General features: G+C 37.5%; 2 protein-coding genes across 2 annotated transcripts in view; both read right to left on the reverse strand.

Annotated features, from left to right (window-relative positions):
- LOC103450662 (uncharacterized) overlaps positions 1–10,049 on the reverse strand; it is a 64,143-nt gene extending 54,094 nt beyond the window's left edge. The window contains exon 1 of the mRNA XM_070821398.1: positions 9,951–10,049. Coding sequence (XP_070677499.1) covers positions 9,951–10,007 — 57 coding nt within the window. The 5' untranslated portion in view covers positions 10,008–10,049. The remainder of the gene's footprint in view (positions 1–9,950) is intronic.
- Positions 10,050–15,310: 5,261 nt separating this feature from the next.
- Positions 15,311–20,435, reverse strand: part of LOC103427118 (probable LRR receptor-like serine/threonine-protein kinase At1g56130) — a 44,740-nt gene continuing 39,615 nt past the window's right edge. The window contains exons 19-27 of the mRNA XM_070821395.1: positions 19,992–20,377; positions 18,780–18,975; positions 18,516–18,680; positions 18,276–18,394; positions 17,926–18,136; positions 17,583–17,814; positions 17,284–17,434; positions 16,767–17,194; positions 15,311–15,475 (exon numbers count right to left, since the gene is read on the reverse strand). Of these exons, the coding sequence (XP_070677496.1) occupies positions 15,454–15,475; positions 16,767–17,194; positions 17,284–17,434; positions 17,583–17,814; positions 17,926–18,136; positions 18,276–18,394; positions 18,516–18,680; positions 18,780–18,975; positions 19,992–20,377 (1,910 nt within the window). The 3' untranslated portion in view covers positions 15,311–15,453. The remainder of the gene's footprint in view (positions 15,476–16,766; positions 17,195–17,283; positions 17,435–17,582; positions 17,815–17,925; positions 18,137–18,275; positions 18,395–18,515; positions 18,681–18,779; positions 18,976–19,991; positions 20,378–20,435) is intronic.

Here is a 20,435-nt window from a genome sequence, read left to right on the forward strand (position 1 = left end):
AATGAGACGTTTCCATGTAAATTACATAACTTTGAGTCTCATATCCAACTTGCACCACCACAGATATTCGACTTTTCTTCTAGCAAATAGAGAGATAGACGGCGAGACTCGAGGAGACAAGAAGGTTGTGAGTCTTGCGAATAAAGTTTCTTTTCCAGGCTGCGCAGACCACCTAGCGTCCGTCGAGCTCGCCTAGCCCGCCCAGGCGGCCGTCTTACATCGCTTAATGTCCTTGCCGATTTAGTGAACGATTTCTAGTTAATTGTGGTGGAGCACCGCCGCCTAGCGCCTAGGCGGCCGCCTAGACCGCGTTTTAGAACACTGGGCATAATTGGTCGTCGATGTCAGTCTGTTTATTCTCCAAACCAGCAATTTGTTTATTCTTAAAATGCAGACGACGCTTTTCTATAAGGATGAATAGTTTGTTTATGTATTTTGACGAGAGTAATGTTAAAGAAATTAAATTTAGAGGAAAACTTTATAAATTAAATGATGTATCATCAATAAGAATAAGTATTTTTATCAATGCTTAAGTAATAAACCAATCATAAATTTCTATGTTTTTTAATTTCTAAAATATGCCTACAAATTTAATCTTGTTAACATTATTCTTTTGATGTTGGTTTGATTTCCACTTATTTCTTTCTTTCAACAATTAACAATTTTATCTACTTAGGCTTTGCCTAATGTCCGCACAATTTTACAACTTTCAACATGCATTTGCTTTGGGCTGGATCATTTTTCTTGACTAAACCAGGATTATAATTCAACATTAGCATGAATGATTCACACCGTTACATATATAGTCTTACACGTTAATGCACATCGACTTGGGCTTTTGCCTAATGTCCACACAATTTTGCAACTTTCAATATGCATTCGCTTTGGGCTGGACCATTTCTCTTGACCAAACCAAGATTATAATTCAACATTAACATACATGGTTCACACCGTTTACATATATAATTTTACGTGTTATTCCTGTCAATTCTGAAAATAACTTTTTGAATTTTTCTCAACGACAAGATATTTGATAATGTGGATGGCATTAAATTATCTCGTAATCAAAAGATAACGAGTCAATGGACAAAGTTGACGAATTGGGAGGTGGGCTCGTTTAAGAAAGAAATCAAAATTTAACTTTAAAATGTCCAGTTTGTGAACAACTTGTAATTTATGAAAAAAATTGTTAAAATGAAGGATCCTTTGAATTAATATAATATTTTCAGTCGTCATTTCGTTTCGAACTTTAGTTTGCAAAGTTATATACTTACAACATGATTTTTGTAATTATGTTTAGTCATAAAGGGTTTGGTACACAAACAACAAATGGTTGCCACAATTCTATAGAGGACACAAATTTAGGCTATTTTTTTCACTTCCATATTCAATATGTGCATAATGTTTGGTGTGAAGGACATTTTGTACTTGTCTGTAAGGAACTATGAAAATGAATATTTCAATTTACCATATACAATTTTAATCTCTTCCCAAGTGGTGGATTGCCCTAGTATATAGGGTCTTTCTTTCATTTCACTACATCCCGAATTCAAACCTCATACTTTCTTTCAAGAGTATTTTAGTTCTTTTTATAGTTTACTGTAAAAATATCGTTTTTATTCTTTTTTATAGCCTTTTTCATTTTAAAAGGTATCTAAACACTTGAGTAACCTGCACGCGTAGATAGGTAGATAGATAAGATAACGTTACGTATACGAAGATACGTGCGAGAATACACTGATTGAAGAAAAACCTAGTTGTATCCAAGAGACATACATGCAAGACTAGCTCAACTTAAACCGAAAATAACTAGTCAAAACATAAAACTAAGCCAGTTGGCCTCATCACTTCTAACTATTGGACCTACGTCTTGTAATTGTATGATGCTAGTTCTTTGTGGTCAGTGGATCACCGCGTGCCTTTTTTTGTACACTTAAGTTTTAATCCATATCTATCAAGTCAAGGAAAATTTAGGTATGCTAAATCAAAGTAAATTTAAGTATTTTTTACCAAAAAAAAGAAAGTATAGGTATTTGAATTGAATTTCTCCAAATCAAGTAAATCTTAATAAATGCCCTTCTGTTTAGAGGATTTCTCGCGTTGGAGCTGGAGCCCAAGTAGGAAATTCCTGGTGCCCAAGCCTAGTTTCCACCTCTCTAACAAGCTTAAAAATGAGTAAATATGATATAAGTACGTACTATATATATATTAGCATATATATGAATTTATAAATGTATGGAAGATAAAGGGGATCCACACGGCCAACAAGGCGGCTCAGAGATAAGAGCGCAACGCTGATTACCGCTTCTTGCACGACTGTGTTTCGGATATTTTCGCCCAGTGTCTCAAGTCTGAGATTGAAAAATTTCATCATCACAAGGATCATGAGTCATGACCATGACCATCATGATGATTACTGCTTGGAGATTACCCAAGCGGCTACCTCTTTCCCTACCACCGCTGATCATCATATGCTGTTCAAAAACATTGCAAGGAAGGTTTTCCCGCCAGAATCATGCCGCCGAGAAGGGGATGGTAGTGTTTGTTGTATTGACCGACTGAGGAAGGAGGTTTTGTCGCCCTTGAGAAAAACTATGGCGCCAGAGGGCTGGGAACCTGCCAACCGGTGGGGTTATAGAGCGGAGTACAAGCGAAAGCAACTGGCTGCAGCCAATGAAATTGATCCTGGCGATGCCGCGCTGCTTCCGCATGACATATTAAGCTATCTCAAGTATCCCGAGCTCGAGCAAGATGCTGATGTTAAGTGGAAGAAAATGGTGAAGGTCTTGTAGAAAACCTTAATGTATATTTCAGTGACTCAAAACAGTTTACAAGATTAAGCATAAATAGAGGAATAATCGGGAAAGAGAGGAGAGTAGGGGACAATGGCAGCTAAGCAAGTCAGCTAAGCAAGCATGAGAGTATGATGACCTCCACACTCTCTTAACACATGCTTTACAGCTTATTAACAAGCTTTACACAGAAGAGGGAATAACACAGCTCACTAAACCCTAGCTAAACACAGCTAACACAGCTTTACAGCTGTTAGGGTTTAAAGAATTCAATAATATTCAATACTCCCCCTCAAGCTGGATCGAGAGATTTTCTGGATCCAAGCTTGAAGAGAATACGATCAAGTTGAGAAGAAGGAAGGGGCTTGGTGAACACATCGGCTAGTTGATCACTGGAGCGAACAAATGCAGTTTGTAACAGCTTGGACTGGACTTGGTTGCGGACGAAATGACAGTCAACCTCGATATGCTTTGTTCGTTCATGAAAGACGGGGTTGGCAGCAATATGCATCGCTGCTTGATTATCACAGTGGAGGAGAATTGGCTTGGAAGAGATGATGTCAAGATCATGCAGCAAACTCTTTAGCCAAATTAGTTCGCATGCAGTAGATGCCATTGCACGGTACTCAGCTTCTGCGCTGGACCGAGCTACAACAGATTGCTTTTTGCTCTTCCACGTGACGAGGTTACCACCTACAAGAGTGCAGTAACCAGTTGTGGACTTGCGATCAAGGACGTTGCCTGCCCAATCAGAGTCTGTGTATCCTTCAATGGTGAAGTGTCCGTTGTTTTGCATGAAAATCCCGGTAGACATTGAGCCTTTTAAGTATCGAAGGATCCTTTTAACAAGTTGCAAATGATGAGATGTGGGAGAATGCATGAACTGGCTGACAAAGCTAACAGCATAAGCAATGTCAGGTCGAGTTATAGTCAAATAGATAAGTTTTCCTACCAACCTTTGATACTCCGATGCATTTTCAAGCTGGATGCCTGAGGTTTCATGCTTGAAATTTGTTGGTAGAGGTGTTTTAGCAGGTTTGCTGTGCATCATATTGGCTTCTTCTAAAAGATCGAGAACGTACTTTTGTTGATTTAGAAACAACCCCGTTGGAGATTGATCCATTTCGATTCCGAGAAAGTATCTAAGTCTGCCGAGATCTTTGATTGAGAATGTTGAATGTAAGGTGGCTTTGAGAGCATTGATTTCTTCTGGATTATCTCCTGTGACAATGAGATCATCAACATAAACAAGTACCACCAATCTTCCATGTGTGCCAAGCCTAGTGAACATTGAAGAATCTGCATTGCTTCGTTTAAAACCGGATGACATAAGGACAGAGCTTAGTTTTGAGTACCAAGCCCTTGGAGATTGCTTGAGACCGTAAATGGCCTTGTGAAGCTTGCATACTACTCCTTGTTCCTTCTCTCGTTCATGACCAGGTGGTAGGCGCATGTACACTTCTTCTTCCAACTCTCCATGAAGAAAAGCGTTTTTTACATCCATTTGATGTAGAGACCATTGTGAATTGATAGCCACCGAAAGAAGAACTCTAACTGTGTTCATCTTTGCCACCGGGGCAAAGGTTTCTTTGTAATCTACCCCGTAGGTTTGCGTGAAGCCCCTTGCAACTAACCTTGCCTTGTGCCGCTGGATGGTTCCATCTGAGTTAAATTTTGTCTTGTAAATCCATCTTGCCCCAACCACACGTTGATCTTTTGGCAGAGAAACAATGCTCCAAGTTTTAGTTTCTTCGAGTGCCTTCAGTTCCTCAAGCATAGCACATCTCCATATAGGAGATTGGTTTGCCTCTTCGAAGGATCGAGGCTCCGAGTGTTGAGATAACTTAGTGACAAATGCTGCATGAGATGGGGAGGTCTTGCTATGGTGAACCATTTGTCCAATAGGATATCTAGGCATGTAGATTTCAAAATCATCAAGCCTGGCTGGAGGTTGTCTGTTTCGAGAAGGATTCCTTCGTGGATGAGTAGGTTGTTCAAGGGGCTCTCTCCTTTCGTGGAGGACTTCTTCATTATTTGCTTCTATATTTTCATGAGCTGGCTCTATCTCAATTGCTTCATTGTGCGGTGTTGACAGTCTTGGATCATCAAGGACGAGAGGAGTGGGAAACACTTCATATGAGAGCTCCCCCTGAGGTTCATCATCATGCTTCTGAAAGAAGAAGTGTGTCTCATCAAACCGTACATCCCTGGATACAAACACCTTTCTGGTTTTAGAATCATAGCATTTGTATCCCTTTTGGGAAGTTGAGTAGCCTACGAATGCACACTTGATAGCCCTTGGATCAAGTTTATCTCGGTGAATAGTTTGAATATGCACATAGCACACACATCCAAACACACGGAGATGACTTATGTCAATATCTCTCCCCTTGAGAATTTGACAAGGAGATTTAAACTTCAAGATTCTGCTAGGAAGTCGATTTATGATGTATGCAGCGGTTTGTATAGCTTGAGACCAGAACTTCTTTGGAAGGTTTGCTTGTAACATTAGTGATCGTGTTTTCTCAAGCAAATCTCGGTTCTTCCTTTCTGAAATGCCATTTTGTTGTGGTGTTCCTACACAACTAGTTTGTTGCAAGATTCCATGCTCACTTAAGTAAGTTGTCATGATTTTGGAAGTATACTCAGAGCCATTATCAGACCTTAAGATGCCAATATTAGAGTTAAAATGATTTTGAACTAAGTTATGAAAATTTTTGAAACACTGGAAAGCTTCGTGCTTGAATTTAAGTAAATACACAAAGGTAGTTCTAGAGAAATCATCAATGAAAGATATAAAGAATCTGTAGCCATCAAAAGACTCTAAGGTTGCAGGTCCCCAAATGTCGGAATGGACAATTTCAAAAACTTTGGTAGCTCTAGAGAGAGAATGGGGAAAGGGTAACCTGGTGGACTTAGATTTTTGACAAACTTCACAATCTGAAATCTCTTTACAGAAACTAGGAAAAATAAAAGACATAACATGGGAAGAAGGATGAGCTAATCTCATGTGCCACAGCTGCTCCTTGTTTACTGTGTTTGAGTTTACGTAGAAACCTTTTGGAAAACTTGAAGAGAAGTTGACATAGTACAGTCCATTGAGGAAGAAACCTTTACCAATCGTTTCCTTCGAAACTCGGTCCTGGAAAATCACACAGTGAGTGGAAAAAATTGCAAGACAATTTAGCAATTGTGTTATTCTTCCTACTGACAGCAACTTGAAAGGAAAGGAAGGGACATGCATGACAAGGGATTCCTTTTTACTTGAGAAGATTTTGAGTTTTCCTATGCCTACTATACTAACTTTGGTGCCATTAGCTACGGAGACAAAAGAAGGAGTGGAGAAGTTTTGAAAATCATTTAGTAAAGATGCATCGTTAGTCATGTGATCAGAAGCTCCTGAGTCGACTATCCAAAAACCACGGCTACTACTAAGATCCAATGCAGTGGAAATAGTTGCAACAATACCTGGCACATCATTTTGTGACACTGAGCTTGACTGTTCGAGGAAGCCAGCAAACTTGCCGAGCATGGCTGCAGGATTTTCATGATTTGTTGTCCCTTGTTTCTGTTGCAAGAAGTTAGCAAATTCATTTATGAGAGTAATGGGACTAGAAGAAGAGTTCATCACATTTTTTGAGACATTGTCGCAAACAAGGTTTCCTTGAGGAGTGTAGGCAGGCTTCATTTGGTTTCTTGGTGCTCTTCCCTCATCATTGAACTTGGGTTTAAGTTCTGGATGAAGAATCCAGCACTTTTCTTTTATGTGTCCAATGCCTGGACGACCTATTTTCACACAGTGAGAACACTTTAAGTCTGGTCGTTTTCCCTTGTATGGTCTGAAAGAGGTGAAGGCTCTTGCTTCTGATGGCCTAGGATCTGATTCTCCAACGACAACGACTGCATTCATGACCTTCTTCCTTATTTCTTCGCGTTGAATAACGTTGCAGACCATCTGGAAGGTGGGAAGCTCAGGTGTCATCAGGAGATGACTTTTAAGGTCCTCATATTCTGGTCCGATGCTGGCAAGCAACTGGAACACTTTGTCTTCTTCAGCACGCTTTAAAAGAATGGTTGTGTCCGTGGTATGAGGTCTGTAGAGATCCAATTCATTCCATTTGGCCTTCAAGTTGCCAAGATGTTGAACAAAAGAGAGATTTCCCTGTTGTAATTCTGTAAGATCTTTCTTCAGCTGGAAGACTCGCGCAGCATTGTTTAGATCTCCATACATGTCTCGTACAGAAATCCAAAGGTGGTGAGATGATACTGAATAACTGAAAATCTCAGCCATCTTTGGTTCCATAGAATTCAACAGCCAAGACATGATAAGTTGGTCTTGGGACACCCATGCTGCATAATCTTGTGAAGTTGTTTCGGGCATGATATCATCCTTTTGAATGAACTGGAGCTTTCCACGTCCTCCAAGAGCGAGAGAAATAGCTCGTGACCAAGGCAGATAGTTGAATTCGTTTAGGAGCACTGAGCTCAAACGTTGAATTGGGTTGGTATCCATAGTTTCGTTTTTTGAAACTTTCTCTGATGATGTTGCCATAATGGCTTTAACTGGTTTGAATTTGGTAGGATTTCGGAAGAACACAGAAGCAGGTCCAAGAGGGATCACTGCTCTGATACCATGTAGAAAACCTTAATGTATATTTCAGTGACTCAAAACAGTTTACAAGATTAAGCATAAATAGAGGAATAATCGGGAAAGAGAGGAGAGTAGGGGACAATGGCAGCTAAGCAAGTCAGCTAAGCAAGCATGAGAGTATGATGACCTCCACACTCTCTTAACACATGCTTTACAGCTTATTAACAAGCTTTACACAGAAGAGGGAATAACACAGCTCACTAAACCCTAGCTAAACACAGCTAACACAGCTTTACAGCTGTTAGGGTTTAAAGAATTCAATAATATTCAATAGGTCTACTTAAAGCAGGGGAAGCTGAAGAATTGGCTGTGTGTGATGTCGACAACTCCTTGTCGGCGGGTTTGGCGGTTTTTTCTGCAGGTGCAGCTTTCTTGGCTTTTCTGGCTCGTTTTCTACTCTTTCCCTGCCAAATTTATCCATTGTACGTAGAAAATTAGAAATCGATAAGTAAGGCTCAATGCTGGCAGTAAAACAAAGACAGAAAAACAAAAGGGAAAAACTAAAAAATAAATCACATGCAGATAAGATTTAAAAATATTAAAAAAGTTAACCATCACCCAATACTAATTTGTAAGCAGGTGAGACTCCAATAACAGTTGAGAATTTAGGCACAAACGACGAAGAATGCAGAATAAGCTGAATGAATCTTCCAAGCATACACTTTAGAGAACAATGCACACATGACAGTCTAGAAAAATGCAAAGATAAACTCAAATGTAGTAAATATTGGGATAAACCACATAGCTAAGCTAGCCATATCCCATAATATAATGAATAAATTCAAGGTTTTGGTTAGAAGGTCCTACTTTGAAAGGAATGATTTTACTGCAACGAAATGCATAAAAGGTGAAAGCAAGACACCAGTTCCAAGACATGTCCTCTATCATAACTGAAATTGCCTATTTAGTGGGGCTTAAGGACTCAGAATTTGTTGTTTTATGTGCCTAGGATCTGAAAAGAAGTATTCTTCGTAGAATAGCCATAGTTTCAAAGACTAGGACTAAAAACAAGTTAATTGTCTGGAAGACAAAGGGTTTGTTGCAAATTTCAGTTATAAACTTGCATAGGCATTACCTGATCGTAGTCCTTGTTAAGTACTTCCCAAATGAATCTTTTAAACCGCACCACCTCCTTGCTGTTAAGGTACCCAGCAACCTAAAAAACAGAAGCATGAGTTCTTCCATATCGAAATTCACAAACGAAAAATAGAAGCAACAATCACATGGGAATCCAAATCGCTATACGGACTACCGAGCAGGGCCGGCCCAGGCCCAGTGCAGGAGGGGCAACCGTCCAGGGCCCAAAAAAATTAGGGGCACCAAAATTATTAGGGCGGTGTATTTACATATGTTTTTATAAGAGTATAAATTTATAAAATTTGATTCAAAGACACATAAATTTAACTAGAAGTGGTGGTTTGTCATTTGAAAATAATAAGGAGGTCTTGGGTTCAAAACACCATGTGTGCTTATTTACTTTCCTTTTTTTACAAATTTTTTTTATAAGAGTATAAATTTAGAAAATTTGGTTAAAGGATCAAAAAGTTTAATTAGAAACAATGATTTTTGTTGTTTAAAATTAACAAGTGGTCCTAAGTTCGAAATGCTATGTGCATGTTTATTCTTTTCAATTTTTACAAAATTTTGTTTGGTTGGTAATTTATTTTTAGTTACTATCTAGTAGCTATGTGGGTTGTTATTTTTAAATATTCGTTTTAATTCAAGTCTAATCTTCAACAAAGAATAATACGTAGACCAAATTTGCAAATTATATGACGTGTCATCAAAATGTTTAATTTAGTACCCATTCATTAATAATACATATTAATTAAAGATTCGAAAACATCATTATTTTTTAGTCCAGTATTGACAAGTTTAGTAAATAAGAAAAAAACACCTCACGATTTATTCAAAAACACATTCAAAGTTCAAATGGAAAACAAAACTCATCATCTATTTACTTGTAAGCCCGCAGTTTTTTTGTTTCCCTCTCTCAATACAAAATAAATTAGTCTTTCTGTGTTTCTAAATTATTGAGTTTGAAGTGTTTTTCTAAGTATAATTTTTTCGATGTCTTATGTGTGAAAATAAATAATTTTCTTACATGAAATTAGGGCATTTTTTTTTACGTCGCCCCGGGCCTCAAAAATCTCTGGACCGGCCCTGCTACCGAGTGGGCTATGATGGAAGTGTTCTCTGATGGGCAGGTGGGTGTAACCTTCAGGATCTCTGCTTAGGTGTTTGATTAAATTTATCCCCTTAATTATCAGACATGGAAAATGTGGTCGATTGTCATGAACCAAGAACTGAACTTTTCACAATAACTATGAAATAAAATTCCAACAACGTCGCATGCAAACTAAAAATTGTTATTATCATCGAAATATTTGAGCACCTACCTTAAATTCATCAACTTATGGAGAATGGGCGGGCAGACACCATTCGACGAAAACAATTCAGAAAATTGAAAAAAATAATAAGAAGCAATGCCTGCTTTATCTGCATACCTCGGAGTCGTCGATATCTGAGAGGCTTTCTGAGACATCGCCATCCGCAGTTGACATTGCAGCTTGCCGCCTTCTTTTGTAAACTCTCGGTTCTTTTGAATTTTATGTAATTTTAGGTATTCAGCTTTCGTGGAACTAGAATTTAAATCGACAGGAATGTCGGCGAACAAACAAGAACCGACCTAGTTCAGTTTCCCTTTTAGAATTGGAATGGTGGAACCCAACCATGCTGTTCTCTTTGTTCAAATCAAATTAAATCAGACCAGTTTTGGTTCTTTGAATCAAGCAATAGAGTTAGTAAGTGTAAGTTAGATGTTAGACATTAGATTTGATTCTAGTTTCAATTTTTTTTTTTAATGAAAAAAAAGGTAATAACAGACTAACAGTCCAAAATCAACAGGGCTAGCCCCAAAATAGTAGGAAAAATTAATCAAGAAACCAGAAATACTCAGCCCAATCTAAAAATCATGTGGTTCTTTTTTGGTAAACAAAACCGTGTGGTAAACACAAACGGCATGAATTACATCTTACATTGTAGAAACACATTACTATTCCTACTGTTGGGACCAAATTCGCGCACAATCGTTGATATACAAATAATCGTTGGAATATCTTGAACACCGATAAATAGGAGAATTGTTTGGGGGATGTAACTAAATTAAAAAATGATTGCCTACATATCTCCTTGTCAAAGAGGGAGAATCAAATTGCGTGTAATTCCATGCATGAGTTGGATGAGCATGTAGAGATGTGTTTGAGCATGTATGCATTAGATGAGATATCAGATATGCGTTATATCTCCTTGGAAGGAACCCTAGCTTGGATATTTATAGATGAGATCTTTCAACTCTTTGTCAAATGCTTATGCATATATAAAGCAACATATCAAAGCCAATATTCTCATGCTATAATCATGCAAATGTAAAGTGTAAAACAATAATTTATTCAGCAATCCAAACACATAAAGCGTCAGTCACGTTAAATAAAATGATAACAGCAAGAATTAAAGCTAAGTAGGTAAAAGATTATCCTAGCATTTTGTTGTCCTCAAACTTCCATTATTTCAAAACCCCTTTACCCACACCAACCCACATTTTTTTTCTCATTAACCGACTCCCTCTCACCACTTTCTTTTCAACTCTCTCCCAACCTTCCAAAACCTCTTTATTTTCCTTCTTTTCTTCCAGTTCTTTCCCTTCCGGTAGGGGCTATTCTCACACCTTCACTTCCCACAAACATCCCCTTCTTGTTGGAATCCAGCAATATAACTAAGTCTAACAGGATTTGAGAGAAAGATTGTAAGATTTAGAAGATGAAATCAGAGAGAGAGAGCACACACAGAGCATAGCCTTTCAACTTCTATCATTGTATTGCATTATGGGCATAACAACCCGAAGAGACATATATCTGACGACAAAGATGAGTGAGAGAGAATCATAACCTCAATTCAATCTCAACCAACCATTACAACCTATCTTAAGATCAAGACACTTGTCAAATGATAAGCCCTATGAGACTTAATCAACACATCACAATTTTACACAATAGCTCAGCCTATGAGCTGAGACATGACACACATAACAATCTTGTAATGTTTACTAATCAGTACAACAACTTACATACTAACACTCTCCTTTAAGTTGTGAACTGATTTCACTCCAAGTAGATTTCTCAAGTAAGTGAACTGCTCCCTTGCCAATGCTTTTGTAAAGATATCTGCCAGTTGCTCCTTTGTAGGACAGTGAATCAAATCAATTACTCCTTGCTGTAATGCTTCCTTTATGAAGTGATATCTTCGGTTTATATGCTTGGTCTTCTGATGAAAGATGGGATTCTTGGTGATGGCTATGGCAGATGTATTGTCACAATTCATTGGTGTTGCAACCGTTTGCATTTCACCAAAATCCTCTAGGACAAATCTCAACCAAGTAGCCTGTGCTGTTGCTTCAGAAGCACTAATATACTCTGCTTCGGCTGTGGATAATGCAACACATTGTTGCTTGACTGAAGACCAAGAGAAAATCCCATTTCCAAAAGTAAAAGCATACCCGGATGTGCTTTTCATGTCATCCTCTGAACCACTCCAGTCACTATCACAGTATCCCATTAAGAGTGTTCCTTCACCTTTCTTGTATTCCAAACCAAAATCAAGGGTTCCTTGAACATATCTCAATACTCTCTTTGCTGTTCCATAGTGCTTGTTAGTTGGACAATGCATAAACCGAGCTAAGAGACAAGCAGCATACATTATATCAGGTCTAGTTGCTGTGAGATACAACAGACTACCTACAATCTGTCTATACTGAGCTTCATCTGCATTTCCACTTCCATCTTCTCTTCTCAGTTTGTCACTTGGAACCAAAGGAGTACTCACTGATTTGCAATTCTGTAGTCCGAACTTCTTCAGAAGAGATAAGGCATAATTTCTCTGATGAATGAAGATACACTCCTCAGTTTGGATTACCCCCATACCAAGGAAATGGTGTAAGAGACCAAGATCAGTCATCTCATACTTAGACATCATCTCAGCTTTGAAAACATCCATTAACTCTTGACAATTTCCAGTATATATAATATCATCAACATAGATGGATACTATGATCAATTCTGTGTCTCCCTTGTATTTGGTGTACAGAGTTGCCTCACTGATACTTTTCTTAAATCCACAAAGCATAAGATATGAGTCTATTTCACCATACCAGGCCCTAGGTGCCTGTTTTAGACCATACAAAGCTTTATGTAATCTGTAAACCTTTTCTTCCTCTCCTTGCACTACAAACCCATCTGGCTGTTCAACATATACTTCCTCTTCTAATACTCCATTCAGAAAAGCTGATTTCACATCTAGTTGAAATAACTTCCATTTATTCTTTGCTGCCAGTGCAATTAGAGTTCTAACTGTGTTTAATCTTGCAACAGGTGCAAAAGTCTCATTAAAATCAATTCCAGGCTTTTGTGCATAGCCTTTTGCAACAAGTCTAGCCTTGTTCTTTTGAACTGTTCCATCCAAATTCAGCTTTGTTTTATACACCCATTTCACTCCAATCACATGCTTATTTGAGGGTCTTCTCACCAACTCCCATGTCTGATTTTTTTCAATCATATTCATTTCATCCTTCATTGCCTTTTTCCAAGCTTCATCATGTGCAACTTCATCAAAGGATTCAGGTTCAACAATACATAAGTGACATCTCTCATAGATCTCACTCAAATTCCTATACCTCAGTGGAGTATCATCATACTGAGCAGAGACCCGTGAACTACTTGATTCACCAATAGCAGTAACTGTAGAACTTCCAGCTTGAATTTGAGACCCATCAGATCCTTCTTGTTCATGAGATTCAGACATCTCATCAATTTTATCCACCTCTGAAGACTCAATTGCAGATAAAGGAATACAGACTTCCTTGACTTTGTGTTTCTCCCAATCCCATCTACCATGTTCATCAAAAATTACATCTCTAGACAACAAGACCTTTTGAGTTAAGGGATTCAGTACTCTATACCCCTTTTCACAGGTTCCATATCCAATGAAAACACCCATGACACTTGTTTCTTCTAATTTGTGTCTTAGATTCCCTGGAATAAGAGAATAGCAAACTGAACCAAACACCTTCAAATATTTAAACCCCTTTGGTTTTCTTCACCCCACCGATGTGGGACAATTTTAACACTCCCCCTCACGTGTAACCTCATTTAGTGGTTCACACGTGGAGATCCACATCGGTAATTGAAACTCAGAGGTCGGCTCACGTTGGGCCCACTTGTTTTCAATGGAACTCAGCGGTCATCTCTATATTAAGAGCTCAGACTTGTTTCCTTCCGGGTGGTGACAAGCTCATTGGCTTGCACACACAAGCTCGTTGGCTTGCACGGGCCCGCAACCGTGGGCTCTGATACCATGTTGGAATCCAGCAATACAACTAATATAACTAAGTCTAACAGGATTTGAGAGAAAGATTGTAAGATTTAGAAGATGAAATCAGAGAGAGAGAGCACACACAGAGCATAGCCTTTCAACTTCTATCATTGTATTGCATTATGGGCATAACAACCCGAAGAGACATATATCTGACGACAAAGATGAGTGAGAGAGAATCATAACCTCAATTCAATCTCAACCAACCATTACAACCTATCTTAAGATCAAGACACTTGTCAAATGATAAGCCCTATGAGACTTAATCAACACATCACAATTTTACACAATAGCTCAGCCTATGAGCTGAGACATGACACACATAACAATCTTGTAATGTTTACTAATCAGTACAACAACTTACATACTAACACTTCTTCCCACAAACTCCTCTCTCTCTCTCTCTCTCTCTCTCAGTTGTTTTCATTTTTATTCACTTGTTGCTCTCACTCTTTTTTTTTCTTTTCCTTGCCTCTCACAACTCCCTCGACACCTCTCTTTCTCTTTCCTTCTTTTATGCTTTTCTTCCACCCTTTAATATAGCTGAAAATTTGCATATGTAACAAGAGTAGAATTGGTGAGCAACATAAAATGGAGATGTAGGCTAAAGAGGCTAGCTGAGAAGGCCTGCTCAACCGTACATAAGCTGCTCAAACTGATGTATAGGCCAACATACAGATTAGGTTGTCGAGCTTTTTGGATATTATAGAAGAGATGATAAGGAACAATTTTTGTGAAGGAAATGTTTTTGTTTGATCACAGTAAGTTGGATTTTTAAGCTCCAAACATGACTATAAGGTTTTCTGCGGATTTTTAAGGCTGTAATAGCATTTTGATTATCTGGAATGAATGGACAGTTAGATCGTTCTGAGACTTTGATATGTTAAGGTAGAGAGAATAAGGAACAATTTCTATGAAGAAAGTATTTTGATATGAGTAAGAGAAAATGTAGTTTCGAATCTCATATTTGGATATGTTGTATTTAACGAGTTAACGAACAACTTTCTTAAAGAAGGCTTTTTAATTTGAACTAAAGAAAATGGTAATTTGATCTGCAAAACAGATATGACGAATTTCTGGTTCTTGAAATTCTTTCTCTTGATAAGTAGAAGAAAATGATGATGAGTTTGGTGTAGAGATTTGTTGGGTAAGCTCTTATGCATTTTTTGGGATTTGTATGTGATTTCTTTCTCCGGATTCTCATTGAAAAATAGAGGGAGATTTGGTGGTGCTTCATGGAGTTGCATAATGGTGTTTCACTAGAACTTGATAACACACACATTCACATAAACACACAGTATAGGAGTCGTTCGTCAAAGTGACTACATCCACTGGGGTTTGCTTTCATTTGTATTTCACTAGATATGAGAGACTTACAAATACAATGAAAGATGACTTAAAGCATTTACAGAAGGTAAAAGAAATGGATGATGAAAGAGGAATGGTCTGAGAAAGAGAACATTCCTTTTGCTAGTGTGTTCTTGTTGGTGTGGTGTTCTCCCTTTTTTTCCTCGTGTCCTTCTAGTTCTTGCTCCTTCCTTTATAGGGATCATATGAGTTCTTCCTTCTCACAACATGTGCAATCTAACTTGAGGATAAAAGCTCCCTAGTGTCCCAATAGAAAGACACCAAGTATTGTGCAAATTATTAGCCATAATATGTGTTCGAATAGCAAGACAACATGTGTTAAACTAATCATTAATAATGATATGTGTTCCAATAACAAAGCAACATGTGTTGAGCTAATCCTGAACAAAAAATATCATGTAAGATGGATGCATGTCTGGATGCATGTCTAAGGCCACGTTAAAGTTTATCTTATGGTAAGCTGGTTGGAACAAAACATATGGTAACTCTACAAATTGGTAGGATATCCGGATGGTGAATTAAAAGCTCCAAAACCCATGGTTATAATCACACCTCAAACTAAAACCAAAAGAGTAGCACACTATTTAGTTGCTAGTGGCACGCAAATGAGAAATACAAAGCCTAACAAATCAATCTACAAATAAAGTGAAACATATATGTATTTGTTAACTAATGAAAAAAAGAACTTGGTATATCAAACTTTAGCATAATACACAAATTAAAAGTACTTCGACACTTATATATATACCCACTTTTTAAATTACGGAGTATTACACTTGCAAATGCCTCTTGTATAAAGTTGTTTTAGTCCTTTCACTATCAACCTTAACATACACGACATTGTTCACCTTTTAACTCCAAGCATGAACTTTCCCCTCCTAAAAACTTAGGCTCCAAATCATTTCAATTGTTGCCTAATTTTTTTGGGAGGAAAGCCCATATTTGAATCCAAAAGTAGAAAATGTTATGGTTGCTAGACCTGAATAGTTAACACTCTATAACAAATATACTTATAATTTTGAGTTTGTTTTTGTATTGCATGTGGTTTAATATTCTAGTGAATAGATTATTGAGTTTCCACACAGATGTCCTGGTTCGGAATTCTCCCCTCATAAATTATTAAAAAAATAGGTAACAAATTGAAATTTAAATAAAAGTTAAGGTGACAAATAAAAAATTTGCCTTTTCTTCCCTAGTCTGCAACTGGACCATCAACATCAAGGCTCAAATCATAGACCCAAAAATGCCTTATTAAATTATATGAATTCCTGAACATATTCTTAAATTTTAGTGGTGGGATCTCCATCCAATGGTGGTGGTTCATGAACATATCTATAAACATTTTGTATGAATAAGTAGAATATACATCCATTTGCTAAGATATATTCAAATCTGGCAAGCCAGTCCCCTGCCCACTACCAAAAGCCAAAGCTAAAATACAATTACAATTAATTATTAAAATGTGTATTATATAAAAGGAAAGGGTGCACAAAGGGATAAAAGGAGCATGTAGACCTGATATTTATCACCTTCCTTCTCTTCTAATGCCAGCGAGCAGTGATTGAGTGACGTTTACAGGAGAAGGCGCAGGGTCAATCCAGGGAGTGTCAGCACCACTTGCATTGCTGCCTCCCGGCTGATAGTTGAGGCGAACATTACTATCCTTGGATGCAGTTGATGAGGTATCATCCTCCACCAAAAATCTACCTGTTGAAAATGTTGTTACATCTTTAAAATTATAATCTGTCAAATAGCTTGGTTTCGACATGACAGTGCCTGTGTCAATGTCTCCAGAGAGCATTGCAACCACGCGTGACATAGATGGCCTTGCCATCGGTGATCCCTGCGTGCACAGGAGAGCTGCTCTTATCAATCTAGTTGCTTCGGTTTCATCAAACTCTGTCAATCTCGGATCCACCAACCCCAGAGTTTGGTCATTTTCATGTAGAGTCCATACCTGAAAAACATTATGCCACGATCAAAGGAAAGTATAAATAAGTTTTTCACAACAATGCCTAAATGAAGCTAGGCGAATGCAATTCCTACCCATTCAAGAAGATAAATCTTTTCTGGATCCAAGTTATTGTAAGAGTTTGGTCTCCCACTGAGGATCTCCAAAACAACGACTCCAAAACCAAACACATCAGCCTTCTCTGTCAAATGTCCAAACAATGCATACTCTGGTGCCAAATAGCCTCTGCAATGCAAGATAATCAAATGGTTGCACAATGTTGCTTGAGATCATTAGAGGCATTATTAACATGTGTGTTAAAATTTCATGCAAGCATAAATGTGTGTGGCCATAATCTATGTATCCTCGGGAAAAACAATAAAGGATGGCTTACATTGTCCCTGCAACCCGGGTGCTGATGTGGGTTTTTTTGTCATCATAAAGCTTTGCCAGTCCAAAATCTGATATTTTTGGGGAGAGTTCTGCATCGAGCAAAATATTACTCGCTTTGACATCTCGATGTACAATCCTTGGCCTTGACTCCTCATGAAGGTAAGCAAGTCCTCTTGCTGTTCCTAACAATATATTGAATCGAGTAGGCCAGTCAAGGTGCAAGTTACTTGTTCCTGAAATATTAGTGAACACGTCCAATCAAAAACATTTCTTAACAATTTTAGAGTGCTTGAAACTACAGACAATGTTGTTTCTATGCAACCTAAAAGTAGATAGGTTTGTACCAAAAAGTGCCTGATCAAGGCTCTTGTTTTCAAGATACTCATAAACCAAAATGCGCTGGCTGCCTTCGATGCAGCATCCATACAATTTCACTAGATTCCTATGTTGCACAGCAGATATGGTAGCAATTTCAGATACAAATTGACTCTGCCCTTGGTGAGATGCTACTGAAAGTTGCTTCACAGCCACTACTCTCCCATCAGAAAGTGTACCCTACAATGTACACAGAAACACAATTTAGTGACATGAAAGGAAAGAAAAGAGAAGCTTTATTTTCTTCTCTTGCTCGCTCTCTCTCCCTTTCTATTGTCATTACTTCAAGTACATGATACTGATGTAATATGGATTTCACCTTATAAACAGGGCCATATCCTCCCTCTCCTAACTTATTTGAAGGATTAAAATCTTCAGTTGCAACTCTCAACTCAGCATAACTGAAAGTATTTGGTCGAGGGCCTAATCCAAGAATATCTACACATTCACGAAACAGTGTGACATAAGTTCTACTTTCGTGAAAGTATTCGTACTTGTGTGTGTTAATGTCAGAGCAGAGGAACCTGAATTGGATACCACTAATAATATGGTCGTTTACCTTCGTTGTCCTCTTTTTCTGATGTTTTCCTCCTCATATATAGAATCGCCAATATTAGTAACAAGCTCACAACTCCAACAGGAACTGCAATACCAACTATCAACCCAGTCCTGCTCTTCTTTCCTGGAGTAGTTGGTGGAAGCCCAGAAACTGTTGGTGTAAAATCTGAGAGATAAAACAGACGCATTCTTCAGTGTCAATTAACAACAAAAAAATACATTTAAACCATTCATAGGAAATCTCTAATAGTTAACACAATTATACCTGAAGCAGCATGGACGGCTGCTATTAGTGGGCCGTAATCACCTGGTAAAGGTATGCAACAAGTCCCTTTACCAGCCCAGAATAGATGAATTTCAAGATAATTCTCTGACACGCTAACATTGAATATTTTCTTAATTCCTACGTTAACCCCATGTGCCTCCTTGGATATGTCAAAGTCCTCTTCCCTGCGGGTACCCTAGCAACCAAATGAAGAGCTAGGTAATACTTCTAGTCTCCTTTAAATCATGAGAGACTTTGGATGCGGTCCCTAACTACCAATGTCCTCTGACTAAAACCTTGGTAGTTTTCAGTTTTTTATTAAAGTCTTTGACATTAATGTAATAATATATTTTTACGTAGGTTATTATATTTTAAATTAAAAATTGATATTTGTAGTTGTTTATATTAATGAGATTTTAAATGAAAACCATAATTTATGGGATTAAAAACATTAAAGGATAAAGTATACTCTCTAATATATTGTGTGTGTGTGTACACATACATACATGCATGGGTTCATCAAAACTAAACAAAAAATTATTGTACCAAAACATGGGTACATTTTTCAAAAATAAAATAAAATGATATTAGGCTTATTAACATATTAAATTTCTTGCATTAAACTACACATAGATACATTTTCAAATCAACAAAATAGAATGTGCCCTTTATAAGTTTAAAAAGTGGATTAGAAGAAAATTTAATGGATTTTATATGAAAAGGGGTACATTTTTTATATTAAAAAATGGTACATTTATATATAACAAATTGATATAATTAAGAATAAGTACATTTAAGATTAGAAAAAATTGAAAAATATATGAATGGGTACATTTAAGATTAAAAAATTAATGGGTACAAACTTATTCTAATTTTAATTTTTAATTTTTATTTTGGAAAGGTTTTGAATTGAAAATTAATTAGGAGTTTAATAAGGGTGTGAGTATTAAAACCCTAAATCAATTATTAATTTTTATTTGGAAAAGTTATGTAACTGACATGCAAATTCATCAATAAATTAATGCTAGGAACTTTAATTAAAATCTGAAAACTAATAAGGTCTCAATCAATAAACATTACTAACTAGGGACCAAATACTAATTTTTCCCTAAATCATTGTCTTTAGTTAAGCTAGCTTAAAATATCGAAAACCTGCCCAACGAGTCTTACTTCAAATAAGTTAGATTTTTTTTTTTCCATAAGCAGCCTTACCTGAATATAGATATCAAATACACGCCGTCCTAGACTTTCCCAAGTTTGCTGAATGCGCTTCTCAAAATCCGTCTCTGCAAAGTGCAATGTTACAGTGTAAGGTCCATTCTCAAGACCCAGGCCATAGTATCTCAGTGATCCTGGGGACAATCTTGAAGTCTGGAAGAGCTCCGGGGTCACATCTGTTCCGGTGACTTGTTCGGGGGTATTTTCCAGAAACGATCGGTTCACTCCTTCAGAAAACATACCGACATTGCTGACAGCCCATTTCTCTATACTGGTTACATTGAATGTTGCTGGACCAAGAGCTGAGTCTTCAGCATCATACAATATGCCATCACGTCCCTTCATTTCCGGTCCACCACAGTTGATTGAGAAGTTTGCATCTGTAAGTTTCATGTAATACCAGAATCTACCCATGATTAGCAATGAAACTTCAAATTG

Source organism: Malus domestica, chromosome 05 (genome assembly GCF_042453785.1).
Source record: "Malus domestica chromosome 05, GDT2T_hap1".
NCBI classification, from domain to species: Eukaryota; Viridiplantae; Streptophyta; class Magnoliopsida; order Rosales; family Rosaceae; genus Malus; species Malus domestica.